The following is a 26,860-nucleotide window of genomic DNA, read 5'->3' as shown; positions in this document are numbered from 1 at the left end:
GCTGTGCAGCCTGGGGACTGAGTGTGCCATGCAGAGCAGCCCATCTCAGACCCACCGCGGTGACCTGCAGGCCTCCTGTCAAGAGGAACGCCCTCCCATGGCGAGCCTGAGAGTTACGCTGTAGCAGCTTTCTGAAAAGCCTCTTCAGCCATAAGCTGTCATAGCACAGAAGCGTGAGCCTTTAGAACTGAGTAAAATAATAAGACTTTACTGAAATGAGAACAAGTCTGAGGCCTGAGACTATGTCCGAGGAGCACGGACGTGGAGCATTATAGGCCAGGGACAGGAAAGACCCACCATGGGCGTGAGTGCTGTCTGCCACCTGCTGTGTGACCTGGAGCTTGTTACTTTACCTCCCTTATTATGAATGGAGGTGATAGCACCTGCGCCTTAGGATTGTTGTGAGGCTTAAAGAGACCAAAAACACAGTAGCGGTTTTTCTACATGCACTTGGAGGGGGTGCAGTATATTTTTTAGTTTCTCTCTCTCTTTTTTTTTAAATGGCTGCACCAGTTGCATATGGAAGTTCCCAGGCCAGGGATTGAATCCCAGCCACAGCTGCAACCTGCGCCACAGCCGTGGCAATGTCAGATCTGAGGATTGAACCCACATCTCCCACAGTGACTCAAGTGGCTGCAGTTGGATTCCTAACCCACTGTGCCAAAGCGGGAGCTCCTTTTTTTTTTTTTTTAACCTTTTTCTGTTACCTGATTGTTTAAGGTGGAAATCATTCACCTTTTGACAACTATTCATTTAAAACTTACAATGTATTCTCTAAAAATCATTAAAGACTATTTATAATATGAAACACTTATTTACAGGGTTTTTTAAATTGGAGTATAGTTGACTTTGTTCACAATAGTTTTTATATATGTATAATAATGATTTTTATTTTTTTCCATTATAGCTTGTTTACAGTGTTCTGTCAGTTTTCTACTGCTGTACAGCATAGTGACCCAAGGAGCTCCTTTTTTAAAAAAAAATATTTTTTCTTTGGGTTTTGCGTGTTTGTTGTTGTTTGGAGTTCCCCAGGCCAGGGATCAGATCCAAGCCACAGATGTGACCTATGCTGCAGCTGCGGCAACACCGAATCCTTTAACCTACTCTGCCAGCTGAGTATCGTACCTGCTTCCCAGCCCTCCATAGACACCGCTGATCCTCTTGTGCCACACTGGAAACTCCAGTCTCCTTTTAAAAGTAACTTTTTACTGAAATATGTGTGTGGACAAGCACGCAAACCCAGAGTGCACAGCTGAGTGAATCTTTACAAGATGAACACACCTGAATAACCTGGCCCCCAGTCAGGAAACAGGGAGCTCCCTGGTGGCCCAGTGAGTTAAGGATCTGGTGTTGTCACTGCTGTGGCCCAGGTTCAGTCTCTGGCTCAAGAGTTCCTTATGCTGTGGATGCAGCCAAAAGAAACAAGATGTTACCAGCATGGCCTATTTCATACCATTTTCCAATTTTTGAAACACTGCATCGAGGTGCCGTGGTGGTTTTGAGTAGGTAACCCTTTCAGGTGGTCCAGACTGCAGGGACTTCAGCGGTGTGTACCGTGATGGCTTCCCTCCCCTCCCCTCCCGCCACGCGGCCTCCCTCAGGAAAACCAGTGTTTAAGTCTCACTATTGCTCCCTAGACCTTAGGATGTTCCTTTGAAGTCCCTAGAGCAACAGTTATCTCCGTATGATAGATAGGGAAATGAGACTCAGGGGAGTGGCTTTGTTTGAGGACACCTGGTAAGCTGGTGACAGAGCTCAGCCTACAAGCAGGTCTCCTGGTTGGGTGGTACCAGCTGTCTCGCTGCTGCTCCACACTGTCCCGTTGGAGCTGTAGGAGCAGCTGTGTGTCCTCTAATCACAGGCTGTCTGTCTTGTCATCTGGTGTGGACGTTGGGTCTGACAGCATTGGGGGTGGGGGTGGTGTGGCTGGCCTCGGGCACACGTGTCCACGTCTGTCCTGGTGTGTCTGTGGCAGGTGTGGAAGGAGAGCCTCTAGTGAGTTCCCTGAGTGGACAGAGCCCTCCAGAGCCGCAAGACCCTGAGGCGCCCAGTTCCTCGGGGCCAAGACGCCTGGTGGCCCTGAGCAAGGCCGACAGACCCCCCGTGGAGCCTGGTGTGAGCCAGTCAGATGCGGAGAACGCGGCACCCTCCGGCCAGGACGAGCCCGACGCCCCGCCCCGCCGCCGGGGTCGACCCTCCAGGCGCTTCCTGGGCAAGAAATACCGCAAGTACGGGGAGCAGAGATGAGGGCTGGGGGTGTGGGGGGTGGGCAGCCAGGCCCCCAGCCCAGCCAGACTTCTCCCCGACACCCTCTTGGCAGGTACTATTACAAGTCTCCCAAACCGCTCCTGCGGCCCTTCCTGTGCCGCATCTGTGGCTCCCGCTTCCTGTCCCATGAGGACCTGCGCTTCCACGTCAACTCCCATGAGGCCGGCGACCCCCAGCTCTTCAAGTGCCTGCAGTGCAGCTACCGCTCCCGCCGCTGGTCCTCGCTCAAGGTGCGGCAGAGGGGAGCGGAAGGCGCTGGAGGGTGGGGTAGAAGGGACTCTGGGTGGAGGAGAAGGCACCCCCGGGTGCCCTCCTGCCCCCCGTCCCTGGGCGGGTGTCTGGGCTGCAGGTGCACAGGAAGATGGGAGGTGGGCAGGCCACACACCTCGTGATGCCATCACAGCTCCACATCTGGCGGATGGCAGTAAACCCGCCCTAATCTAGTTCAGTGTGTTAGCAAGTCTTCCAGCAGGTGGCAGTAACATGTCTCAAGAAAAGGGTTCCTTTTATCACCTCCCCAGGAGTGTCCTCTGGGCCTGCAACAGCCTGCATCTGTCGGTACCCAGGCCTGATAGGTGCTCTGATTTCATTCTCAAGCAGCCTGACAAGGTTGCAGGTGTCGAGAGTCTCGTTCCACTGACCGGGGGACCCTGCAGCTTGGCCTGGCCAAAGTGCGGCAGAGTTGGCCGTTGGGGGGTGCGGGGATCACCTCGGGCAGACGGCCCTGTGCTTTCTGTACATAGGACTTCCTCCCGCAGACAGGGACCCAGACCTAGAAGTCCTCTGGAACCTTGTCATCAGAGAGGGGGTCCCAGAGTGCAGTGGGGAAGGGCAGCTCTAAGGCTATAGGCAAGGCTGGGTAGGCATGAGGAGAGGTTGCATCCCAGCCCTCTGTCCGCCCCTCTCCCAGGAGCACATGTTCAACCACGTGGGCAGTAAGCCCTACAAGTGTGACGAATGCAGCTACACCAGCGTCTACCGCAAGGACGTCATTCGGCACGCGGCCGTGCACAGCCGGGACCGGTCAGTGGGGGCCGGGGGCGGGGAGGCCCCAGGTGACCATGGTTCCCGCTTACTGAGCCCCTGCTCTGGGCCAGCCCTGTTTGCAGCACGTTACAGATGCGGGAAAAGCTGGGCGGTTCATCCCAGATCACTTGGCTCAGAATAAGGCAGCGGCAGGGTCTTGAGGCCCTTCATTTGGTCTCTTTCTTGCTTGGAGGTTTGTGAAATGAGGACAGTCCTTGTTGAGGTGATTAAAGGAAACTGTCCCTAAAAGGGCTCAGAAAATGATCTGAAGCTCTTCCAGGCTCCAAGGGCACACTCCATCTCTCACAGCTCTGATGGGGGGACTTAGGACAAGAAAGTGGAAGGACAGAAGTCCTTCGGGGCCTGGTGATAACTCATTGAATGATAATTAGATCTACAGCCCCGGGAAGGAGTTAGCTTCTCAGGGGGTGCTCTGTGAGCAGAGGTCGGATACGGGGATCCATGATGGCTTTGACTTTGTGGGAAAGCCAGCTCTCCAAGATGCTTATAGATTTTCTTTAAAAAAATTTAAAAACGAGGGGCAGTTCTGTGTCCGAATAAGATTTGTGATACCAGGTTGAACACCTGGTTCAACAGCTTTTTCCTGCAGAACTTCTCAGAGCCTTTAAAATGCAAATATATTTTTTGACTGAGAGAGTGAACTGTTCCAGACTTAGGTGACTGCAGAGCTTTTCTACGGAGCACCTCTTGGCGGTTTCCCCAGCAAAGTAATTGGGGAAATACTCTTAGAAGAGAAGGGCTCGCATGGGGGCTGGGACTGCGTCTGGTAGATGAGAGAAGGTCTGGGGGGGCTTGGGAAGTGATGATCTAACTCCCGTGCCTTCTCCCCCAGGAAGAAGAGGCCAGATCCGGTGAGTCTGGGGCCCTGGCCCAGGAAGGGAGCCTGCTTAAGGCCTGCCTTTGGGGTGGGGGGCAGGGGGGCGAGGTCCCACCCTCCACCCCCCTCTTCTCTCTCCACCTGACCCCTTCTGTCCCTTCCCAGACCCCGAAGCTGAGCTCCTTCCCCTGTCCTGTGTGTGGCCGTGTGTACCCCATGCAGAAGAGACTCACGCAGCACATGAAGACACATAGCACAGAGAAGCCCCACATGTGCGACAAGGTGGGTGGGGTCAAGGGCAGGGGTGGGGACGAGGGTTCTGCCCAGGGGATCCCCCATCTAACTCAGCCCACCCCCCGCAGTGTGGAAAGTCCTTTAAGAAGCGTTACACCTTTAAGATGCACCTCCTCACGCACATCCAGGCTGTCGCCAATCGCAGGTACATCCCAGAGGAGGCCCCTGGGGCTGCAGCACCCCCACTGCACCCTGTCGCTGACCTTCTCCCCTCTAAACACCTCCAGGTTCAAGTGCGAGTTCTGCGAGTTTGTTTGTGAAGACAAGAAAGCGCTGCTGAATCACCAGCTGTCCCATGTCAGCGACAAGCCCTTCAAATGCAACTTCTGCCCCTATCGCACCTTCCGAGAGGACTTCCTGCTGTCCCATGTGGCTGTCAAGCACACAGGTCAGGCCAGCCCCACCCCTCAGCACATCGTGGCCCCCAGTTGGAGGCTCAGCTCTGTCATCTTCCTCCTGCTTGGCAGCCTCAGCCCTCCTATTGCCAGGAAGTCCCCTCTGGGACTGTCATTCTCATCTCGGCTCGGATTCCAACTCTGCCAACTCTTCTCTGTGTGGCCTGGGGCCAGTCACTTGCCCTCTCTGAGTCTTTCTTATCTATGAAAGTGGGGAATCAGAAGTGCCGACCGTGTGTGGTGGTTACAAAAGTGAGTTCTCTAGTTCTCTGGTATCTCAGTAGGTTAAGGATTAGACGTTGTCACTGCTATGACTCTGGTTACAGCTGTGGCACAGGTTTGATCCCTGGCCTGGGAACTTTCTCATGCAGCAGGCATGGCCAAAAAAAATAAATGAAAGTGAGTTCCACTTGTTCCCTGATCTGTGTCTGCTGGCCGCTGGGGCTTGAGACACATCTTACACAGGCCCTGACCTCAGCCCCATCACCTTCTGGCCCACTGAAGATGGGCAGCAAAAGTCGGTTCTTTCTCCTCCTTAGTGGCTCGGCCTGTGGCAGGCACACTAGGGAAGATGGAGAAAGGGAGCAGCCACGGGCACCCTCGGCAGATTCCTGGCTACAGGGGGAAGTGATTCATAAGAGAGTGTGTGGTCATGTGACCTTGAAAATAAGCCCTCAGAGGAAGGCTGAGTGCAGAGAGTAGACACGGTTCTGTTCGGCCCTGGCACACCGGCGTGAACAGAGTGTGTTTCCTTCAGCTTGGGGACACATCACTGGGAGTGGATCAGTTGGAGAGGTCCTTGGGGTCACGGAAGGCTTCCTAGAGGGGGCGGGCAAGCCCAAGCATCCCTACCCGTGTGCCTGCAGGGGCCAAGCCCTTTGCCTGTGAGTACTGCCACTTCAGCACGCGGCACAAGAAGAATCTCCGCCTGCACGTACGGTGCCGACATGCAAGCAGCTTTGAGGAGTGGGGGCGGCGCCATCCTGAGGAGCCCCCTTCCCGCCGTCGCCCCTTCTTCTCTCTGCAGCAGATTGAGGAGCTGAAGCAGCAGCATAGTGCGGCCCCTGGACCACCGCCTAGCTCCCCAGGACCTCCTGAGGTAAGGTCAGCCAGGCAGATAGCAGACAGAAGGGGCTTGTGGGCATGGCCAGGATGCCAGCATGTTGCCACCTCTCCCAGCTCCAGCGTCCTCACTTGCACATTGGATGTAATGAAATAACCCCTGCCTTTCTGGATTGTGGTTAAGAGGTCATGGATATGCCATTCTTAAGCCTAGAGTGCAGGTGGCTTTCTAGTGCTAGTGATAGAGGACGGAAATACCAGTAGCTTGATTGTGGTATAGTTAATTATTCTCTCATAAGAAGTCCAAAGATCAGCTGCCCGGGGCTGGCAGCTCCATGGTCAGTCATTAGGGACCAAGCTTGCCATATTTTTTTCCCAGCCATCCAAGGCATTTGACTCCCAGCTTTGTGGTTGCCTCATGGTCCAGTATAGCTGCAGGAGCTCCAGCCTTCCTAGCCACATCCCAGGCAAGAAGCAGGAAGGGAATGGGGAAGAGCACAAAGAATGCCTGCCATTTATCCGTCTTATCTTCCTTGTGAACTTCACCGGAAGCTCTTGTATAGTCACATGGCCACACTTTGCCTACCTGCAAGGGAGGCTGAGAAATAATCTTGAGGCTGAGTATGTTGTCTGACTCTCCCTGCCCCCAAAGATGGACCATTGCAGGGTGCTGGTAGGAGACAGAGAGGCTCTGGAGTCAGACGGGCTGGGGGTCAAGTCCCAGTTCTGCCACTCACTAGCTGTAGGATCCTTGACTTTCGTTCCTCTGTTACATTGAGCTGGTAAAAACCTTGAAAGGTTCTCGTGTGAAGGTGAAACAAGCCAGCAGATGTAAGATGTCTGACACAGAGGAGGTGCTTGGTACATGCACTTGAATCTGAGCTGCCCCCCTGTCACACGTGGCCGTATTCCCACCCCACAGATCCCCCCAGAGACAGCACCTTTCCAATCACCCGGGAGCCCCCCGCTGCTCTGTTCTGACACCCTGGGTGGTGCCACCATCATCTACCAGCAAGGTGAGCGCCAGAGAGGGTGGGAGCATGGGCCAGGCTTTCATTGCTGGGGGCCGGAGGGTGGGGAGGCGGAGCAGTGGGTGCCAGTTTTCCAGCCCTTTCTAAGGCTCAGGTCCCACCTGACCCAGGAGCTGAGGAGTCAACGGCCATGGCCACACAGACAGCCTTGGATCTGCTGCTGAACATGAGCGCTCAGCGGGAGCTGGGCGGCACGGCCCTGCAGGTGAGCTGCCAGCACTCCTTTTGGGGCCTGGCTTCCTTTGGGGCCAGCTCTGCTTTGGACGCAGAGGAGATGAGTGATGAAGGAGAGCGATGAAGCAGACGCGCCCTGCCCTCAGGGAGCTCCCAGTTAGTGGGAGGCAGATCCACCGAAACCCAGTGGGCAGATGCAGAGGAAGGGGAGCCGCTGTGCTGGGAGGCCAGGAAGGGCAGGGCATCTCCCGCTCTGCTCTCCGGAGTCACCAGTGACCCCACCATGCTGAGCAGGAAGCACCTCCCCGTGGCTTCTAGGACCCAGTTCTTGCCCAGTTTTCCCCTTAGCTCCGTGGCCACCCTATGCCTGTGGGTCTGAACTGGCTTTTGGTCTAGCCCGGCACCCTCCTCCTGTCCACCCTCTGCAGCCCAAAGGCGCCCAAGGCCTCCCCAGCCCAGACCTCTCATGTGTTCTGTGCACCTCCGGCCCAGCACATCCACCCCCAAGTCCTCGTCTTAACTTCACCCTCCCCTACACACTGCCGCACTGCCCTGAGGCCAGAGGCTCATTAGCACCTCCTCTCTCCCAGCCTCTTGAAAAAATGTAGGCTGTGGTTTGAGATGATACATTCCTGGACCTTGGAACAGGGATGTACTGCCAGGGGCAGGGCTCTGTGGAGGAGGAAGCCCGCTGTCGGACCTAGAATTCTTCATAGGTTTAGTTTGTGGGGTTTGGGAGAATACAGAAGTTTTAGATAGTTAAATAAATCGGTCCTTTATAGTTTTTGCCTATGATATCATCCTTAGAAAGGCCGCCTTCAGCTCAAGATGATTTAAACATTCTTTTGTATTTTCTTCTTAGAGTTTCATTTTTTTACACTTAAATCTTTTTTTTTTTTTTTTTTTTTTTTGTCTTTTCGCCATTTCTTGGGCCACTCCCGTGGCATATGGAGGTTCCCAGGCTAGGGGTCTAATCGGAGCTGTAGCTGCCAGCCTACGCCGGAGCCACAACAGCTCGGGATCCAAGCTCCATCTGCAACCTACACCACAGCTCACGGCAATGCCAGATCCTTAACCCACTGAGCAAGGGCAGGGATCAAACCCGCAACCTCATGGTGCCTAGTCGGATTCGTTAACCACTGCGCCACGACGGGAACTCCATTACACTTAAATCTTTATTCCACCTGGAATTTACTTTTGGTGGATGCAGAAAGGTAGGGGACCAACCTTATTTATTTTTTCCAAAAATCGTCCAGTGCAGTAGGTCAGGTCCTTTAACTTGGCCCCGTGGTTGGAAATATCCCCTTTGTCGTGTGCTGGATTCCCACAGGCACAGCAGTCTTCTGCTTCTGTCTCCGTTATAAAGCATGTGCTCGTGAAACTTGAACATTGAGAAATGTTCTCTTCAGGGAGTGGCTCAGCAGGTTACGAATCCAACCTAGTATCCATGAGGATGCAGGTTCGACCCCTGGCTTCCCTCAGTGGGTTGAGGGTCCAGCATTGCCATGAGCTGTGGTGTAGGTTGGCGGCTGCAGCTCCGATTCAGACCCTAGCCTGGAACCTCCATGTGCTGCAGGTGCTGCCCTAAAAAGCAGAAAAAGAAAAAAAATACTCTCTTCAGAAGGTGCATGTCCTCAGTGCTCCTCCCACCCCTTTGATTCCACTTCTACCGGGTTAATACGCGTTTCCGAGTTTTGTCCATGTGCTCACTAACTCGGAGACCTTTTGATCCTTTAAAAATGCGATCTCACTCTCCGTGCTCAGCGACAACCTAGCTCTTCTTCCCTCAGCGGCCAGCAAGGCACAGCCAGGCCCGCACTGCCCCCGTGTCCTTCCGCCGTAGGGGTTCCGAAGCTTGTTTGATCAGTCCTTGGATGAGTCGGTGGTCTCCAGTTTTTCATTAACTCAAGGAGGTGCTTTAGTGCACAGAGATTTTCAGGTGCTTGTAAACACATTTTTTAGTCTTAAAAAACAAAACAAAACAGGAGTTCCCGTCGTGGCGCAGTGGTTAACAAATCCGACTAGGAACCATGAGGTTGCGGGTTCGGTCCCTGCCCTTGCTCAGTGGGTTAACGATCCGGCGTTGCCCTGAGCTGTGGTGTAGGTTGCAGACGCGGCTCGGATCCCGAGTTGCTGTGGCTCTGGCGTAGGCCGGGGGCTGCGGCTCCAATTAGACCCCTAGCCTGGGAACCTCCATATGCCGCAGGAGCGGCCCAAAGAAATAGCAAAAAAACAAAACAAAACCTCCTGGGAGTAGAATCCATGGGGGTCCTAAGGTATGAAGCGTCTTCAAAGACAGGCCAGTTACATGGGTGCCACTAGAGTGCGCGTCCCCACCGCCTCGCTGAACCGCTTCCGTGTCATGAGGTACACGAGGTATACAGCATGGCTCCAGGTACAGTTCTGTGATCCTAAGTGAGATCGAACCTCTTCCTGTATGTTGATAGACCATTTTATTTCTCCTCTGACTTACCTGTTTGTGTCTGTATTTATTTTTCTATTAAATTATTAGTCTTTTTATTATCATCACTTTGTAAAGGCTCTTTGTGTATGTGGGAGGTTCACCTTTAATCTGTGATATGAATTGTTTTTGTTTTGTTCTTGGGTTTTTTTTGTCTTTTTGCCTTTTCTAGGGCCACTCCTGCGGCATATGGAGGTTCCCAGGCTAGGGGTCTAATCAGACCTGTTGCTCCCAGCCTACAGCCACAGCAACGTGGGATCTGAGCCACATCTGCGACCTACACCACAGCTCACGGCAACGCTGGATCCTCAACCCACTGAGCAAGGCCAGGGATTGAACCCAAAACCTCAGGTTCCTAGTCGGATTTGTTAACCACTGAGCCAGGACGGGAACTCCTGTGATACGAATTGTAAATACCATTCCCTGCCAGTTTGTTTTCTGATCTCCTTTTATGGTTCGTGTTGCTGTAGGTTTTAGCACCTTCCTTTGTTTTAAGAAAATCTTCCTAACCCAAGGGTTATAAAAATATCTACAGTTTCTTTTAATATATCTCCAGGTTTTTTTTTTTTTATTACATTTTAGCCTTTAATTCGTTTGAAGCAGACTTGGGGGTAAGATGTGAGATAGAGCCTCTGGCTTTTTTTTTTTTTTTTTCCTTAAATTATTTGCCACTTATTTCTCTATCTCAGGAATTCTTAACCTTGGCTTTGAGCTGGATAGTTCCTCATTGTGGGGGGCTGTCCTGCTCATCGTGGGACGTTTGGCAGCATCTCTGGCTTCTACCCCCTGGGTGCCAGAGGCATATGCCTCCCACCCCCAATTGTGATGATCAAAAATGTCTCCAGCAACTACCCGGTGCCCCTGGGAGCACTAGGCTGTTCTTTTTAAATCTCTTTCCAGTTGCCGGGAATGCCCAATGGCGGTTGTGCAAATGAGTGGCAGTGGCACAGAGTCCAGCCAGAGTCTGGGTGAGCTTTGAGGCCCTGAGATAGAAAAGGGCCTTGAACGCAAGTTCCTTGGCCACAAACCATGCTTAGAATGCCTACTGGTGCCGTTGCAGGTGGCCGTGGTGAAGTCAGAGGACGTGGAAGCAGAGTTGGCAGCCCCTGTCGGGCAGCCCTCCCCAGCAGGTGCCACTCCCCAAGTGGTAACTCTCCACATGGCAGAGCCGGGGGGTAGCGCAGCCGCTGAGAGCCAGCTGGGCCCCCCTGACCTGCGGCAGATCACCCTGGCACCCGGGCCATTTGGCGGGGCTGGCTACAGTGTCATCACAGCACCCACCATGGAGGAGGGTTCATCAGCTCCTGGAACACCTTACAGGTGAGGCCTACTACCTGCAAGACCCCCTTCAGCCATTTATAGGTATGCTGTGGGTGGGGGCGGTGTCAGATGAGGACCCCACCCACCCAAGCCTGGGGGCAGGAGGTCAAACTAATACGTGGGCTGTCAGGGAGTCACATCCCTCCCAGGAGATCAGGAGCTACTGTATCTTGGCCATTAAAGATGTCCCAGCCACTTGTCGTTCATGAATTCAACCTGAACCATTCCTGTTTGCCTTGCTTTACAAATGAGGAGGCAGGTTAAGTAACTCGCCGAAGGTCAGACATGAGGTAGATCTGACCCCGTTCCTGTGGTTCCAGAGCCCACATGCTCTTTGTTCTGGATGATACCTGAGGTGGTGGTCAGTTCTGACCTGTGGAACGAGCTCCAGTTCCTTAGTGACATTGGAGGCCCTGCAGCTGTACTTGGCTTCCTCCACACTGAGCGAGCTTGGGGCAAAAATGTTTGTTTTCCATGTTCATTGACCCCTGGGCAGCCTGAGGAAGCCCTGAATCCAAGGAGCGAACTGTCCAGCTGGGTGGGAGCCAGGTCCCTGGGCCAGCCCTGGCAGCCCTCTACCCCTGGACCCTGGACCGTGGGTCCTGGCAGCCCTGCCTCTCCTCCTGTCCCGCTTGGCCAGATTTGGGCTGGAGTCCTGGAGCCCTTCGCCTTGTTGCCGCACCCCACCCCTGCCAGGCCCATCGAGGAGCAGGGGGTGACGGCTTTGGAGCTGGACAGGTGGTCAGCATTTATGGCAGAGGCAGTGGAGGTGTGGCTGGTAGAGGGCATAGCCAGGATTCACATCGGGGACCATTCTGGCACAGTCACTCCTCCGTGGATGACGTCCTTGGGAAAGGGCACTCCTGTGGCCCTCCAGCCTCTCGGGGAAGCTGCCCTACCCCTCCCCTCCTCTGTCCACAGCGAGGAGCCCCCAGGGGAGGCAGCCCAGGCCGTGGTGGTGAATGACACCCTGAAAGACGCTGGCACCCACTTCATCATGGCAGCCGACGGGACCCAGCTGCACCACATCGAGGTGAGGCTCAGGCCCCCTCCCACCGCACTCCCCCCCCTCCCCCCCACCTCCTGGGCGCCTCATGCACCCTGATCTCTCCACAGCTGACTGCAGATGGTTCCATCTCCTTCCCAAGCCCAGACGCCCTGGCCTCTGGAGCCAAGTGGCCCCTGCTGCAGTGTGGGGGGCTGCCCAGAGACAGCGGTCCTGAGCCCCCATCTCCAGCCAGGACCCACGGGGTAGGGGACCCGCAGGGCTCCGCCTCCCCACCTCCTGCAGCCAGCAAAGCCCTGGGCCTCGTGGCGCCCTCCTCGCCACCGTCTTCAGCCACGGCGTCGTCAAAGAAGTTTTCCTGCAAGATCTGTGCCGAGGCCTTCCCTGGCCGCGCTGAGATGGAGAGTCACAAGCGGGCCCACGCGGGGCCCAGTGCCTTCAAGTGCCCCGACTGCCCCTTCAGTGCTCGCCAGTGGCCCGAGGTCCGGGTAGGTGCTCCCCTACATCTCAAGTATTAGTTTGACGTCCTGCTTCCAGACCTTTTGCTGTGCACCCCCACCCCCAGAGCCAGGCCTTCCAGCTCCCCACTGGGGTCAGAGATAACTCAGCAAGGTCCAGCCCTCAGGGGGCCCAGCCCAGCGAGGAAACAAACCAGGTGACCTGGATACACCTGACAGTGTCCCCAGGGTGAACTGAGACCGCCCGGCAGAGCACAGATGGGGAAAGAGTCATTTGGGCCTGGGGTGCAAAGGGGGACGGCACAGAGGTGACGGCTGAGCTGGGCCTGCAGGAGCAGAGCACAGAGGGGTGGTGGCTCGAGGCAGCTAGGGACATGAGGCAGCCAGGACACTGACGGCACAGCGGCTCAGGGAGGCGCGAGGGGCAGCGTGGAGAAGGCCAGGTTCCTGGGGCGCCATCCATTCACTGGGGATTACTGTCCTCAGATCCAACCACGTGCCAAATGGGCAGGGCAGCTGTGGGGTGGGGGGGTGGGGCCTCCCTTCAGAGGCCCCCTTGGCTGAGCAAGGACAGGGATTTCCCTGGGGGCCTTATGACAGCCCATGGCTTTTCCCTCTCAACGCCCAGCAGCTCCAGACCTTATGGCTGAGGTCAGGGGTCCCAGCGGTTCTATGTGGGGACGGTCTGAGCCACCACGGCCCTGACTCTGCCCCTTTGCAGGCCCACATGGCACAGCACTCGAGCCTGAGGCCCCACCAGTGCAGCCAGTGCAGCTTTGCCTCCAAGAACAAGAAGGACCTGCGGCGGCACATGCTGACCCACACCAACGAGAAGCCCTTTGCCTGCCACCTCTGCGGGCAGCGGTGAGGCCAGTGCGGTGGGCAGGGGCTGCTGGGCACGCGGGATAGGGCTGCCCCGAGCCTTCTTCCTCCCCCACTCAGTTTCAACCGCAACGGGCACCTCAAGTTCCACATCCAGCGGCTGCACAGTCCTGATGGCAGGAAGGCGGCGACCCCGAGCGCACGGGCCCCCGCCCGGACCCCCACCCAGACCATCATCCTCAACAGCGATGACGAGACACTGGCCACGTTGCACAGTGAGCAGCCCCTGGGGCCCCACGGTGGACCGGGACTTGAGCCACTGCCCTGGACAGTGCTCTCGGGCAGGGCAGACTCGAGCCACTGCCCCTGTGGCCATCCTCCCATCTCTTCCCAGCTGCGCTGCAGTCCAGTCACGGGGTCCTGGGCCCAGAGCGGCTACAACAGGCACTGGGCCAGGAACACATCATCGTGGCCCAGGAACAGACAGTGACCAATCAGGTGAGAGCCTGAGTCGGGGGCCCTGCTGGCAGGTCACGGGCAGGGGTGGGGGTGCGGAGAGATCTCAAGCTAGAGCTGGCTGGGCCCTGGCAGGAAGAAGCCACCTACATCCAGGAGATCACGACAGCAGACGGTCAGACGGTGCAGCACCTAGTGACAGCCGATAACCAGGTAAGCAGCTGCCGCCCACCTCAGCGGAACACCCAGCCTCCTCCTCTAGGGAGGGACAGTTCTTTCCAGACCACCCCGTGCGGGTCCATGCTTGCGGCTGCCCTTGTTGATGGGGGGTGTCCCCCCACCTTCCTTGCTGAGCTCCTGGCGAGCAGGGCCCCGGCACCTGCCTCTTCTCCCCCGCCCCCAGGTCCAGTACATCATCTCCCAGGACGGAGTCCAGCACCTGCTCCCCCAGGAATACGTTGTGGTCCCAGAAGGCCATCACATCCAGGTAGGTCGGGCCTCGGCCGAGGGTAGGGAGTGAAGGGAGAGGGCGTTTCGCCTCCTTCCAGGACCATGGGCTTGGCTTCCTCTCTCCAGGTGCAGGAGGGCCAGATCACACACATCCAGTATGAACAAGGGGGCTCGTTCCTTCAGGAGTCCCAGGTAAGGCCCTTGGGGAGCCCGGTGCAGCAGGGGCAAGGACAGGGGTCCTGTCAGACCATGTCTCATTGGCGTCTCCCATCCAGATCCAGTATGTGCCTGTGTCCCCGGGCCAACAGCTCGTCACACAGGCCCAGCTTGAGGCTGCAGCCCACTCAGCTGTCACAGGTATGGGGCTGGACCCTGAGGGTCTCGGGGGCTGGAGGCCAGGCCTAACACCTGGGCCTCAGGCTCACCATCCTTTCCCTCCCCTGGCAGCGGTGGCCGATGCTGCCATGGCCCAAGCCCAAGGCCTGTTTGGCACAGAGGAGGCAGTGCCTGAACACATCCAACAGCTGCAGCACCAGGGCATCGAGTACGACGTCATCACCCTGACCGATGACTGAGCCCCAGGGGCCCTGACACAGAACACGGATTGGAGGGCCAGCCCTGCTGGGGGTGGGGGACCCCTGCAAGCTCCCTGCCTGCTCCACGTGGGGTCTCCAGATAGCTGAGCAGCCAGCATCCTATCACTCCTGGGGAGCCAGACCTGTGCTGCTGGGGTTAGGGGACAGCCAAGGGGCCCAGCCAGGACATGCTGGGTGTCCCAGCCTGCAGGCAGGCTTTGGGAAAGAAATTTATTTTTGTTTGGATGGACCCACTGGTCCCTCATCAATAAAGGGGCCGGAGTCCAGCCCTGCACAGCTCACTTTGTCCACATGCTGCTACAGCCTGAACCGGTCAAGGACACGGGAAGCAGAAGGAGCCTGTTACAGCCCACGAGGGTGGGAGTGAGGTGGAGGCTGCCCAGGAACAGTGCATCTTGCTCTGCCTCTGTAAGTACAGGGCCCCGGAGCAGGGCAGACCCCTGGGGCAGAGGCCTGATGCTGGAAGAGCTGGCTAAGCTGTGAGAGCCCCACTGGGCACCTGCAGACCCTGCTTCCTCCCCAGCCCCATGCTTAGAGCTGCTCTTCTCCCTGTGAGCGTAAGACACACCTGGCTGCCCACTCACCGTGGTGGCTCCAGGGCCAGCAGGCATCCAGGTTTCTGCCAGGACCCAACTCCCTGCCGTCTACTCCCCAGAGCTATCAGCGCAGGCCCAGCTGTGGGAGTCTGGGGCCTACAGGTGGGTGGTGCCAGGCTCTGGTTTCTTCTGACCTGCTGGGCACAGGCCACCAGGGACCCAAGTGTGGGGACAGTGGGATGAGGAGTTAGATTCTGGAGCCCTGGGTTGGGTGTGAAGGCCCAGGGGTCATGAGGAGGTGAGCCTGGATGCAGAGGGTGTGGTCCCAGAAGGAGCTCCAGGTTTCTCAGCCTTCTCTGCCCTCAAGACCCTCACACATTCTTGGGAGGTTTCTGTATTTCCTTTTACAAATGAAACAAGGTGGCAACAAGATGGGGGAAGGAGAGGCGTGGGGCCTATTTACAGGGGGCTTGGAGTGAGTCTGAGGTGGGCAGCTGGGGGATGGGGCAGGGAGGGGGAGCCCTGGCAGAGCCATGATCTTCCTACGTCATTGGCAGCCTGAGTCCTGCTGCCACCCAGAAGGAGCCTGAGCCCCTGCAGTCCATACCAGCACCCTGGGGCTCCGCCTCCCCGCAGGATGTGTTAAGTGGGGTGAGGCTCCCGGCTGGGGCCCTGCTCCCGGCCTGAGTCCCGGTCCTTGGCCTCCGAGGAGGATGATGAGCTGCCGGAGCCGTGGCTGCGGCCCGACTGCCGGTAGGCGGCGCTCAGCTCCTGCAGTCGCTCGGGGGTGGGCCCCCACTTGGCAAAGCCGGGGTCGTTCTGCAGGAAGAGCACGGCTGTGTTGTGGACGGCCTTGTAGTGCATTTCCTCCCTGCGGGCAAAGGCGGCAGCTCAGGGAGGGGCTCGGCCCGGGCCCCACAGCCCAGCCCTTCCGCCCGCTCTCCCAGCACCCACTTCTTGCAGACGTGCTGGGAGCCGCTGCGGTACTCATGCTCGAAGGCAGGCAGGACCAGCTGGTGGCGCTTGAAACGGCTCTGTTCCATGCGGGTGAGCGCTGGGGTCGGGGGTTCCCGCCATTCGGGGATGAACACGATGAAGGACAGGGGCTCTGGCGAGCTCTCGAGCAGTCTCTGTAGAGGGGGGCCCAGGGCGGACGTCAGGGGCTGCCCCCCAGGTGGCCGGGCGCTGCGCCTGCCAGCCCTGCCCCCAGCAGCAGCGCACCCACCTCGAAGTGGGAGACCATGGCGTCCATGAGCTCCTCGCAGAATGGAGGGTTGGCCTCGAAGGAGCCACTCAGGGGAGAGAAGTCCAGGCAGGGCCTGGGGACAGAGGTGAGCATTTTAGGTCCTACCAGGACTCAGTCCCTCAACCAAGAACAGGTGCTGCCCCCACCCCCAGGCAGCCACGTTGAAGAGATGGCTCTGGTCAGGCCTGAGGCCCAGAGTCACTGTTAACTGGTCCCGGGACAAGGTGTAGCCACCTCTGTTGAAGGGATGAGGGGTCAGGTGTAGTGGAGAAGCTGGAGCCCAGAGCCAGTTCTGACCCCGCTGCCACCACGGCACAAGCCACACCCAGGCGTCCCCCAGATGCTGAGCTTTCCCTTGTGCTGGCCTGGCTGCCTCTTCCCCTCTCATCCCCCCTGCGCCCCCGGCTCTACTACAGCTCATTCCTCTCAGTGCCTGGATCCAAGTGCTCCTTCTCCAAACCTGGGCTCATTCACTGAGAAGGCCACAGGCTGGGAGAGGGGATGTCACAGGCTCCCAGAGGTTCAGCAGCAATATGTCCAAGCTCACAGAACCAGTGAGGAGGGAAGGCAGGGACGCCACCCAAGACTGCCCAACTCCAAAGCCCTACAGCATCGGGCTGCCCGGGCAAGAGGGGACCCAGCAGCCCTGCACGCTCACCCGCGGGAGCCAAAGTAGCCATCGGTGTCAGGGAAGGCGGAGCAGTACTGGCGGAAGTAGCAGTTGAGGGGTGAGGCAAAGCACTCAAAGCTGACGCCAAAAAGTCGGTGGAGGGCCTCGAAGACGTGCACGGGCAGCGATCCCTGCAGGCCTGTCCCCTCGTAGAGGCCCACGCCAAACATCATCTGCAGAGTGGACGTGCTCAGCCCCTGGGGGCACAGGCCCGCCCCAGGAGCCCTCCCCCAGCTGCCCCAGGCCCGTACCTGGTACCGTCGGAGAAGACACCAGACTCGGGGCAGGAACCTCTCAAAGGCAGAGTCGTCAATGCAGCTGTAGCGGTAAAGGAGCCACTGTGGGGCGGAAAGCAGTGGGCTTCAGCAGCGGCCCTCCCTCCTCACTGGCCTCCCCGGAAGACCAGGTCCACAACGATCCAGCCCTCAGGTCTCCCGCCCGGGGCCCCGCCTGGCCTCCCCGCAGCTCTCACCAGCTTGCTGAAGTAGTTGCGGCTGACCTTGACCATCTCGCCCTTGTACCGGATGCAGACCACGCTGTTCTCCATGTGCATCTCCACGCTGGGCATGGGGGGTGCAGACACGGCCAGCCGCACTGGGTAGCAGTACACCAGGCGGGGCTCCACCTCGGGGGCCTCCACCTCCTCTGTGGGCAGGAGAGTAAGGAGGGGCTGCCAACTTTCCCCCCAGACAGTGCCTACGGTGTGCCAGGCACTTCACACACGCACCATCCCAGTACCCGAGGGAGGTAAGTCTAATCCTGGGGAAGAGGAGAGTGCAGCTCAGGCAGTTCACGGCCAGGCAACGCTCTACTGACTCGGGGCTCCAGCCTGCCGGCCTTGGGGCCTGGCAGGCAAGCGGACTCCAAGCTGTGGGTTTGCCGCCACACAGAAGCATGAGAGTGACACTGACTTCCTAATAGTCACAATTCCATACTTAGGGATCTTTTGGGGCCCAAACTTTTGAGTTCCCCCCAGATCCTGTGACCAGAATGGACATAACTCCTCACCCCTGACCTGTCTCTCGCTCCACCCCTGGCTCTCCCTTTCTCATCACTTCTGTTTGCTAAAGGAGTGCTGAAACCAAGCAAAAGGACACAGCAGGTCCTGCCCCCGGCACTCCCGGGAGAAGTGGGCTTCCCCAAAGCAGTCTGTGGCCTTGGAGGCTCAGCCTCACTTGTCCCTCTCATCAGGACCCTGATACCGAGTTGATGGCACAGCCGGGCTCCCTGCCACCTGAGCCCCTACCTGGGATGTTGTTTTCCTTGAGGATGGCAAGGTGCTTCTCTCGGATCCGTTTGACATACTCCAGGGAGATGTGGTAGATCTTACTACAGATGCCTTCCACAGAGTCCTTGGCTGCGGCCGAGACGTGGGGCCCACACTGCCTCCGCAGGTGCTCCAGGCGATCCTGGAGGAGACACTTCTGATCAGGGCTCTAGTGGGCTGGCAGGGGAGGGCTGTTTCAGAACAGGGACTGTTGGAATCGGACAGTCCTCGTTCTAAAACGCTCTGCGCTACTTGCTGGCTGTGTCGCTCGGACAAATCCCTTGGCATCTGTGAATCTTACTCTTCAACTGTTAGGGGAACATATACTTAGGTAACAAGGCAGTCTGAATACTGAATGCTATCATTCCCATTAAGGGCTTACCAAGCCCCTGGCATACAGTAAGTGTCCAATAAATGCCAGCACTCATTGTTGGGGTTACACTGTGCCAAATCCCCCGACACTTGCTGGGGAAACAGACAAACCAGGCACAGTTCCCACTTCTAAGGCATTTTCAGTCTATGGGGAGAGAGCCCGTCATAAAACGGGGACTCCTTGGTCACTGCAGGTTTGCAACTTGCGCCTTTAGCAACTTGGGAAGTTAACCGTAGGCATTTGTAATTATGCTGAATTGCACGTGTCAAAGTGATGGGTGAAAATGAGTCACTCTGGCTAGTGAGTACACCTACCTTCGTCACTCTCTACGTGTCAAGTACACAGTTACTATCGTGAAGTGCGAAACCTTGTCTCTTGTGAAAAATGATCCTGAAAAGAAAGCCCATTGCTAGTGCTGGTGGAGAGTTAAAGAAGTGATGGGTTTAGGCCAGAAAACAGCATTTTTTTGGACACGTTAAAGTGGGCAATTGAACCTAGTGGTAGCTCTTAACTGCAATGGGGCCACACACACGAAAGAAAAGGCCGTTTGTCGATCTGTTTCCCAAGATTCCAAGGGGATGTTGAACATTTATTAAGTTGAAAAGGCAGCTCCTTGTGGTGTGTGGCCGGGCACAGGATTCCACTAAGAACTTTAATGAAAATAAATGTTCTTTGGGAGAAGCCAGGAGCCTAGACAGACATCCCCATGGGCAGGAGTTTGGGGACTGCTGAGTGTCTGTACAGGAACAGGCTGCTGTGGGGCCCTGCCCCACCTCGGCAGGCAGAGTGGGCTTCTCGGAGGCAGTGGCCACGGAGCCTTTCCCTGGCCTCTTGCCTGGGGCCACTCACCATGTAGTCCTCCTTGGAGGCGGAGTGGTCCTTCCGCAGCCAGCTGAAGGTGTCCTCCACGTTCCACTTGACCACCTTCCTGCTGTCGGGAGAGGCACTCCTGCGGTGGAGGCGCAGACAGGGACTGGCTGGTAAGCGTCGCCTCCACCCTCCTCACTCCTCCCACCCCACTCCACTGGCTTTTGGGTGTCAACGGCTGGGCTGCCATCAGCCCTTGTTCTTCCTTCGGGAACTGGCCCGCGCCTGCTCCCAGAGCCCAGTGAGCGGACCAGATGGCCTAGGCCCTCCCCACTCAGGTGAGAGCCCCACTGTGCTGGAGTCAGGAGACAGAGCCAAACCTGGACTCGATGAGCCGCCTGGCAGCCTCTGCATATTTGAAGAGCAGGCGCTTGGCTTCCTCCCGGAACTTGATTCGAGATAACCTGAGTTAGAGGGGGGTCAGGGTCAGGGCCTTCTACACGGGCCTGGGCACACAAACCAAACTTCCCCGGGGGGTGGGGAGGTGGGGTGTTGCAGGTGTGGGGCTGTACCTGATGGGAATGTCATTCATGATTTCGCGAAACATGGAAGGTGACACGACCGGTTCACAGTTGCTTGGCAACAGGGGATCAGAGCCTTTGTCCACAACCTTGCGCTCCAGCATCCAGCGGTTGAAGGATTCCCGAGGGGGCTCAATGCCTGCAGGACAGGAGAGCTGATGAAGGTCTGGATCCAGGTGGCAGGCTGCACCCAGGAGACACGGGGAGGGCACTGGAGGTGCAATAATCAACAAGATACAGCGCCTTCCTGCAGGAGCTGGCATCCTAGGCTACGCTTCCCAAGGCATGTTCTGGGAACCACTAGTTTTATAAAGGGTCCTTGAAAGGTTAACAAAGAGGAGAGGGAGGATTTTCTAGATTTCAGCAAAATCAAGCAGGTTTACCTACTAATTAATAAAAGCTCCAGTTTATTAAGCACTCACTCCTTGTACTCCTGTGAAGGGTAGGAGCTCTTGTTTTTCTAATGCCCCTTTTCACATTCCTAAAAAGGCTTCCACCATGCCTGGCAGATGGGGGGTGCTCTGCAAGTGCTACCAACTGCTTTACTGTTGTGGAGTTGCCGAGCCCAACCTCCCTTGACACAGCACTGCTACTGTCACTATCTTACAGATGAGGAGCCCCAACTGCACGGAGGTTTAATCGGTAAGACCAAGGTCACAGCCAGCAGTGTGCTGTGGAGGGGACAGCCAACAGGCCTGTCCCCTCCACAACACATGCTCTCAACCACTAGGCTGCACTGTGCAATTCCCCAAGCCCAGCAGGCCACCCCCGGGCTTGTGCTAACGGTGGATGGAAACAAAGGAGCTCAGGGCCGGGAGGTAGTTACCCTCTCGCTGCTGGCACAGCTCCCGGTAATGCTGCCGAAGCTTCAGGATGAGCTGGGAGCGGAGCAGCTCCACCTCAGGATGGGGAGGCAGCACCTCCGAGGGCCCCCGGTGCTTGATGACAGCGTTGGTCTGGATATCCAGGTCCCAGTACAGCCTGGGGGCACAGGCCGGAGCAATAAGGAAAGGAGATGCCCTGCCTGCCGCCCCACGGTTCTGGGCAGACTGGCCATCAGTGACGTGCACCCCCACCCCCAAGCCAATCAGCAGAGACTTACTCAGTGGGTCGGAGGAGAGCTGCCTGCTGTTTATCTTCAGAGGACGTCCCCCAAATCTTCAGTGTAGGGGTTCCTGGGATGCTGGGGGAGCTGGGCACCGATGGGCCCGTGGGTGTTACAGGGATTTCAATCTGCAACAAAAATCAAAGGCATCAGGTCAGGAGAGCTGGCCCCTGCTGCACACACCTGGTGAGCTGCGCCCCAGGCCCCCTCCTGACCAGCCCTCACAGGGGACCTGCCCGCTGCCGGCCTAGGCTGCCGCTGACCAGCTGGCTCCTGAGTGTCCGCACACACTCACCTTGGGCTTCTTCACGCCATTGCCGCTGGGCTGCTCTTCCGAGAGCTGCCGCTTTCGGGGCTTGTTCTCAGCCGGGGGGGTTTCCACCAAGCTTGAGTCTTGGGGCAGGGGGGTCGCATTCAGCCCCAAAGGGTCCGACTGGTGGAGGGAGACCAGCAGAGTTGCAGCCAGGGCCAGCAGCTTAGGAGTCCTGATGCCCTCCTGCCCCCGCTCCTACTCCTTGGAGAAGAGCAGGGGGCTGGGAGGCAGGAGGAACTGGGCTCCACTCCTGCCTGCTACTTGCAACTGCGTGACCTGGGGCTTCCTCCCCGTCCCGATTCCCTCACTGTCAAAACAGCCACCTGAGCCCTACCTTGCCACTGGAAAAGGGTTAAGTGAGTCAATGAATGCGACCGCTTTGACATGACATCTGGCATGAGATCAATGCCAAGTACGTGGTCTTTTCCTTAAGAACCAGGGGAAAAAAAAAGGCCAGGAAGAAAGGGAAAACCCAAAAACTGCTCAGGGTTTTTTTTGGTATTTCTTGGTCGTGCCTGCAGCATGTGGAAGTTCCCAGGCCAAGGATTGAACCAACACCACAGCAGTGACCTGACCCACTGCAGTGATAATGCCAGATCCTTAACCCACTGGGCCACCAGAGAACTCCAAGAAATTCATTTTTTAAAGAGCAAGGCCCTGTGAACCTATCTCCTTTGGTGACAAAGAGCATGATGAGCGTGACGGAGGGCAGCGTGTGGCCCTGGAATCCTGTCAGGTGCGAGCCCTGCTCTGCCCCTTACCAGCTTAAGGTCTCAAGCTAGGCATTTCCCCTCCCTGAGCCTCAGCATCTTCATCTGCAAAATGGGGGCGGACTGTGCCCAGAAGAGCAAGTTGGCCCTGACTGACAGGGATCTGAAAGCCCGTGTTCCTGCCAGACAGCCGGGGCCCACGCTGCCCCATCAGGCTGACCTGCCGCTTCCTACCTGCACTCAGCCACCCTTCTGACCCTAAGCGGTGAGGCTTCCCCAGTCCCCTCCCCTTCCCCAGACCCAACCCAGACTCTGCTAAACCCTGACACTAGTCTTCCTGAGGGGCTACACTGTAATCCTCCCCCGCCCCCAGCAGGCCACGCACCCCCTAAGCACGCAAAGGCAGGGCCAGGTCTGTCTGGTTCACAACCACATCACGGGCACCGTGCCCACCAGGCAGTACACGCTCAACATCACGAACTATTATAATCCCTTTCTCTGTATCAGAGTCTCTCTTGCTATAGGTTCCATGAGGGCAGGGATTGTGTCTATCTTGCTTGTCACTGTGTCCCCAGGTCCTGACACAGGGCTAGGTACAGCTGCTGGGAGTACATTTGGGGTGGACCCAGATGCCAGAAGCTGCTCTGAGGCCTCTACCCGAGGCAGACACTCACAATTACGTCATGCTGGCCCAGTACGGGCATTTCCCACAGGGACTGGTTGGTAAATCGGTTGAAGTAGTAGGGACGGTTCTCCCTTCTGCTCCAGCACTTCTCCCAGCCCGCATGCACCAGCTCCTCTGCAAACAAGCACGGAAGCCAGCCAGGGTCAGGGCTGCCCCTGGGCACCCTTCCCACCCCACCACCCCACCACCGCCCCTCACCAGTACCTGGGAGGTCCTGCACCAGGCGGATGGGCTTCGGAGAACAGGGCTGGTTCTGATTGGAGGTGCCTGGGGAGTGACTCAGCAAGGACGCTTCCTCCCGAGGGCTGCCGTGATTCTCATTGGCCATCTCGGCATCCACACCGGACCTGCGGCAGAGAAGACCGAAGGGTGTCAGGGCCAGCAGGGCATGGAGGTCAGTTCCACCACCACCGCCGCCATCCCCCACCTATCAACTGCAACCCACCAAGGGCCCCAGTGACCACCTGCCCATGTGGAGAAGTCAATCCAGTTCTGTCCTGGAAGGCCAGCCTGGGGCCACAGGAGAAGCCCGCACTTCTAAGTCGCAGTTCTCTCAACTGCAAGACGGGCGCACTTCTGCTGCTCCTCTGGCCTGAAATACTCTCCCCAGTTCTCTGCCTGGCTTACCACCAGGTAGGTTCACATCCTCCAGGAAGCCCTCCTTGACCCTCACTGCCCCGGGGAGGCGGTCAGAGCCCCCCCTTAAGGCCATGAACACTTCCACTGCAGCATTCAAACAGTCTGGCCCATCAACTCAGTCTGTCTCCCCATTAGATCCCCAGGATTCAGAACCAGGCCCAGTTCAGCTCTCTCCAGCACTAAGTTACAGTACTGGGACTCAACAGGAGCCCTGTTCATTCTGTTGATGTTTACAAAGCACCAGCAATGACAGACAAAACAGAACTGGGTCTGCCCTTGAGAAGCTATTCCCATAAGAAGAAACAGTAACTCCTCCCCTCTCCCCTTCCCATCCCCACAGCACAGCCCAGGAAGGGACATGGCATCGAATTAGATGCCTTGTTCTAACTCTAGAGCAGGAAGCAATGGGACTAAAAGAACCAATGGGACTGAGAAGGGATACTGGTTTCAGTCCTTCATAATTCACAGGTGACAATTTAAAAACTAGGAAGAAGGTCAGTTCCTTCTGATGTGTATTCCCTATTATTCCACCCAAAGCACACCCAGCACACGCCTCAATGGCCAAAGTGGTTCCTAAGCTAGCTGTTAGACGCCAGGGGCCAAGTGAGGTCAGACTGGTGCTCCTAAAGATGTCTGCCATGTCACAACCCCCAGAAGAAATTGAACATTTGCCCACAAAAAGACTACAAAGGCACATTTAAACAACAGTTATCTTTGCTGTTGAAAATTTTATCAACTCATTGTGGTCACACTGATTCTCCCATGCTCATCAGAAGCTCTGACTGGTTGTTGACAACATCATTACAATCACTGGGTCGTTCATTTTATTGTACACTCATTCACTCATTCAGAGATGCCTTGGTCAATTTGGAAGGGGAAAAAATGAATGGTTACTTTGCACAGTTTGGCGGATAAAAGTACAGGGAGCAAGAAAACTTACATACAACAAAAGGGGGCCAGGATAACGAAAAGGTTTGGAACCACTGACCAAGGGAGCTGCCTTGGTTCTCTGGGGAGGAGGAATTCCTGATGCCTTGGGGCTGGGCCCACCGGTCTCAAGGCTGAACGAGGTCTCACTTTCTCTCACCCTCTGGGGTCTGCAATGCTAGCATGAGAGGATTTTCTTCTCCAGCCGGATGGACCCCCACGTCACAGGGTCCCACAGAGGCAGTGGGAAGGCCTGCAGGAAAGCTCAGCGCAGGCGGGTGGGCTGGTCAGCAGTGGAGTGGACGGGGGCCCAGGGGATTTCTTGCATCAGCAACTGCAGAGCAAAGAGAAGAAAAGAGAGTCGCAGACCTGTGAAATGGTGCAGATCGGGGGCAACAAGATGGCCACTGACACAGAGCACGTCGGGAGCCCCAAGGACACACTGTGGGAGATCTGGGGATTCGGGAGAGGAAACGGTAGTTCCCAAGCTTCCCAACCAACAGGTTCACCTTCACAGACCTGCAGCCTGCACAGTCCCACAGAGCCCCACGTTGAGGAGGTTTAATGCTCTGCTGTCACTGTCTTCAATTTTTTTTTTTTTTAAATGAGAGTTGCAACATTTACTTCAGGTCCTCTCTTGTTTTTTGTGGGATTTTTTTTTTTTTTTCTTTTTTGCCACACAGGCAACATGTGGGAATTCCGGGGCCAGGGATTGAACCTACACCGCACAGCAGCAACCAGAGCCACAGCGCTGAGAACGCAGGAGCCACAACCCGCTAGGCCATCAGACAATTCCCTGTCTTCAAATTTTTAATACCTTTTTTAACAAGGGGTCCACACTCTCACCTTGCACACTTGACCCTACAAATTGTGTTGCTGATCTTGCTAAGGTACCCCATGACAAGAGAAAAGTGAACAAACATACAGTTTCAAGGTGGGCACAGTTCCAAGCCACCCAGAGTGAGTGAAAAACACATGTGAATCAGGTTTTCAATTTTAAAAAATAACAATGCATGAAAAGTGTTATATAACGGAGCAAGTTCACCTTTATTGAAAAAATATTTTCCATAAGAAACACTGTGAGATACTGATGCAGCAGGCAGATGAACTATGCAGAGGCGGCACAAGCTGCATTCCTTAGTGAGGCCAAACTGGGACACTGCAGTGTTCCCAAAGCCAGCTCTGTGCATCAGAACCATCAGGGAACGTGTTAAACAACCTCGGATTCCTGTCCCTCATTCCACATCTTAGGAGTCAGAGATGGGGAGGGGAGATACACAAGAATTTGCATTTTTTAAAATGCGCCACAGGAGTGAGACTGAGAGACCAGATGATTAATTTCTTCACATCATTTTAAATCTTTGCCAATTTTTTTTAATGACTAAGGAGTTTTTTTTTTTAATTTCCCAGGTGATGTGGATGCAGCAGGTCAGCAGCCAAAGTACCAGTTCTGGGTTTGAACACAACCGGGTTCCAGACCCTTCTGCCATTTTCCAATTTATAAACCAGAATCACTCAACCTCTACAGTCTCTATACGTAGAGCCTAGCATACTGTACACTCTAAGAGATAACGACTATTACTAAAATAACGTCTTTATTAATCCCACGCGTACCGCAATTTGCCGACCAGCTTTAGGATAAACAACTGTATCTGCGCAACCAAAGAACCCACCAGAAAGAAAAGAGCCTGAGTCCAGGATTGGAGAAAGATGAGGCGGGATCATTTCAGTAACGCACCAATCAGAATACTCCAACCCAGTAGGGAGGAGTCAAAGGCCTCGCAAAGTGCGCAGGCGCGGGGGCGCGCGCTGAGGGGAGGCGCGACCCCTAGCGCGCGCACCTTTTCCCTCCCACCCCCCCGGGGGGGCGGGCTCTTTCGGCGCGCGCGCGCCGGCCCATCTCCCGGCTCCGCCCCCCGCCCCGCCGCGCGCTCCCGCCCCCGGGCTGAGGCGACTCAGAGTCGGAGCCCGACACAAAGGCGGTGGCGGCGGCAGCAGCGGAGGGGCCCTAGAGGCTGCTCCGCCCGCGCTCTCCGGACCGAACTCCCTCATCCAGGCCACCGGCCCGACCGCCCACCCTTGGGCCTAAGATGGCGGCGGCGGCAGAGACGGGGCAAGCGGTAGCCAGGAGTGGAAAGCGCCGGCGGGGCCACCGCCGCCTGGCTTCGGACTCCCGGACCCTGGCGCGGCTCGCGACGGGACCATGGCTTCCTGGGGCTCTTACCTGCCCGTAGCGGACTCGAGGGGACGCGGTTACACGTTCTGCTCGACCGCCCGTTTTGCCGCCTCCGCCTCGCCCTCCCCAGCGCCGCTGCCGCCATCTTGTGTCCCGGGCCGGGACTCC

The 26,860-nt window shown here is 56.7% G+C and overlaps 2 protein-coding genes across 29 annotated transcripts in view; one reads left to right on the top strand and one right to left on the bottom strand.

Moving 5' to 3' along the window:
- The window catches only part of ZNF335 (zinc finger protein 335), a 20,670-nt gene extending 5,732 nt beyond the window's left edge, over positions 1 to 14,938 (top strand). For 4 of the 7 annotated variants that reach the window (XM_085004051.1, XM_085004049.1, XM_085004052.1 and 1 more), the window contains exons 8-27: positions 1,976 to 2,228; positions 2,321 to 2,498; positions 3,179 to 3,308; positions 4,298 to 4,414; positions 4,495 to 4,571; positions 4,654 to 4,814; positions 5,688 to 5,920; positions 6,806 to 6,899; positions 7,025 to 7,119; positions 10,610 to 10,869; positions 11,791 to 11,902; positions 11,986 to 12,363; positions 13,055 to 13,197; positions 13,276 to 13,430; positions 13,550 to 13,653; positions 13,747 to 13,824; positions 14,015 to 14,098; positions 14,188 to 14,253; positions 14,337 to 14,418; positions 14,509 to 14,938. In XM_085004051.1, the coding sequence (XP_084860177.1) occupies positions 2,129 to 2,228; positions 2,321 to 2,498; positions 3,179 to 3,308; positions 4,298 to 4,414; positions 4,495 to 4,571; positions 4,654 to 4,814; positions 5,688 to 5,920; positions 6,806 to 6,899; positions 7,025 to 7,119; positions 10,610 to 10,869; positions 11,791 to 11,902; positions 11,986 to 12,363; positions 13,055 to 13,197; positions 13,276 to 13,430; positions 13,550 to 13,653; positions 13,747 to 13,824; positions 14,015 to 14,098; positions 14,188 to 14,253; positions 14,337 to 14,418; positions 14,509 to 14,636 (2,775 nt within the window). In that variant the 5' untranslated portion in view covers positions 1,976 to 2,128 and the 3' untranslated portion in view covers positions 14,637 to 14,938. Of the gene's footprint in view, positions 1 to 1,975; positions 2,229 to 2,320; positions 2,499 to 3,178; positions 3,309 to 4,147; positions 4,167 to 4,297; positions 4,415 to 4,494; positions 4,572 to 4,653; positions 4,815 to 5,687; positions 5,921 to 6,805; positions 6,900 to 7,024; positions 7,120 to 10,609; positions 10,870 to 11,790; positions 11,903 to 11,985; positions 12,364 to 13,054; positions 13,198 to 13,275; positions 13,431 to 13,549; positions 13,654 to 13,746; positions 13,825 to 14,014; positions 14,099 to 14,187; positions 14,254 to 14,336; positions 14,419 to 14,508 lie in introns of all 7 variants that reach the window. The other 3 variants (XM_085004048.1, XM_085004047.1, XM_013985418.3) reach the window with 1 other exon arrangement.
- PCIF1 (phosphorylated CTD interacting factor 1) lies at positions 14,829 to 26,860 on the bottom strand. Of its 22 annotated transcripts, none has more exons than XM_085004061.1 (17): positions 26,741 to 26,860; positions 24,530 to 24,850; positions 23,155 to 23,297; positions 22,940 to 23,064; positions 21,538 to 21,756; positions 21,240 to 21,370; positions 20,964 to 21,118; positions 20,129 to 20,276; positions 19,937 to 20,020; positions 19,599 to 19,698; positions 18,356 to 18,518; positions 17,582 to 17,754; positions 17,361 to 17,447; positions 17,098 to 17,282; positions 16,419 to 16,512; positions 16,148 to 16,323; positions 14,829 to 16,064 (listed from the first exon to the last, which is right to left on the bottom strand). In XM_085004061.1, the coding sequence occupies exons 8-17, from the start codon at positions 20,239 to 20,241 to the stop codon at positions 15,836 to 15,838; spliced, it is 1,404 nt and encodes a 467-aa protein (XP_084860187.1). In that variant the 5' UTR covers positions 20,242 to 20,276; positions 20,964 to 21,118; positions 21,240 to 21,370; positions 21,538 to 21,756; positions 22,940 to 23,064; positions 23,155 to 23,297; positions 24,530 to 24,850; positions 26,741 to 26,860; the 3' UTR covers positions 14,829 to 15,835. The 22 variants fall into 22 exon arrangements, 17 of the variants coding, with proteins under 17 accessions (XP_084860187.1, XP_013840871.2, XP_084860185.1 ...); XM_013985417.3 differs by having other exon boundaries at positions 21,538 to 21,675; XM_085004059.1 differs by having other exon boundaries at positions 24,578 to 24,850.

This window comes from Sus scrofa, chromosome 17 (assembly GCF_054392235.1).
Source record: "Sus scrofa isolate SSC_HxYL_T2T_F1_AM1 chromosome 17, Sscrofa_HxYL_maternal_Yorkshire_Landrace_v2.0, whole genome shotgun sequence".
Classification (NCBI taxonomy): Eukaryota; Metazoa; Chordata; class Mammalia; order Artiodactyla; family Suidae; genus Sus; species Sus scrofa.
The sequence above is the reverse complement of the archived record's forward strand: the minus strand, read 5'-3'. Positions and strand labels throughout refer to the sequence as shown.

What these genes read in the sequence shown, in the direction of transcription:
- PCIF1 (XM_021077369.2), bottom strand. An exon ending in GCTGTGCCAGCAGCGAGAGG is followed by an intron (nt 20,349 to 20,963) that starts GTAACTACCTCC and finishes TTGCACCTCCAG; the next exon opens with TGCCCTCCCCGTGTCTCCTG. An exon ending in AGGCGGCTCATCGAGTCCAG is followed by an intron (nt 19,699 to 19,936) that starts GTTTGGCTCTGT and finishes CCTCCACCGCAG; the next exon opens with GAGTGCCTCTCCCGACAGCA.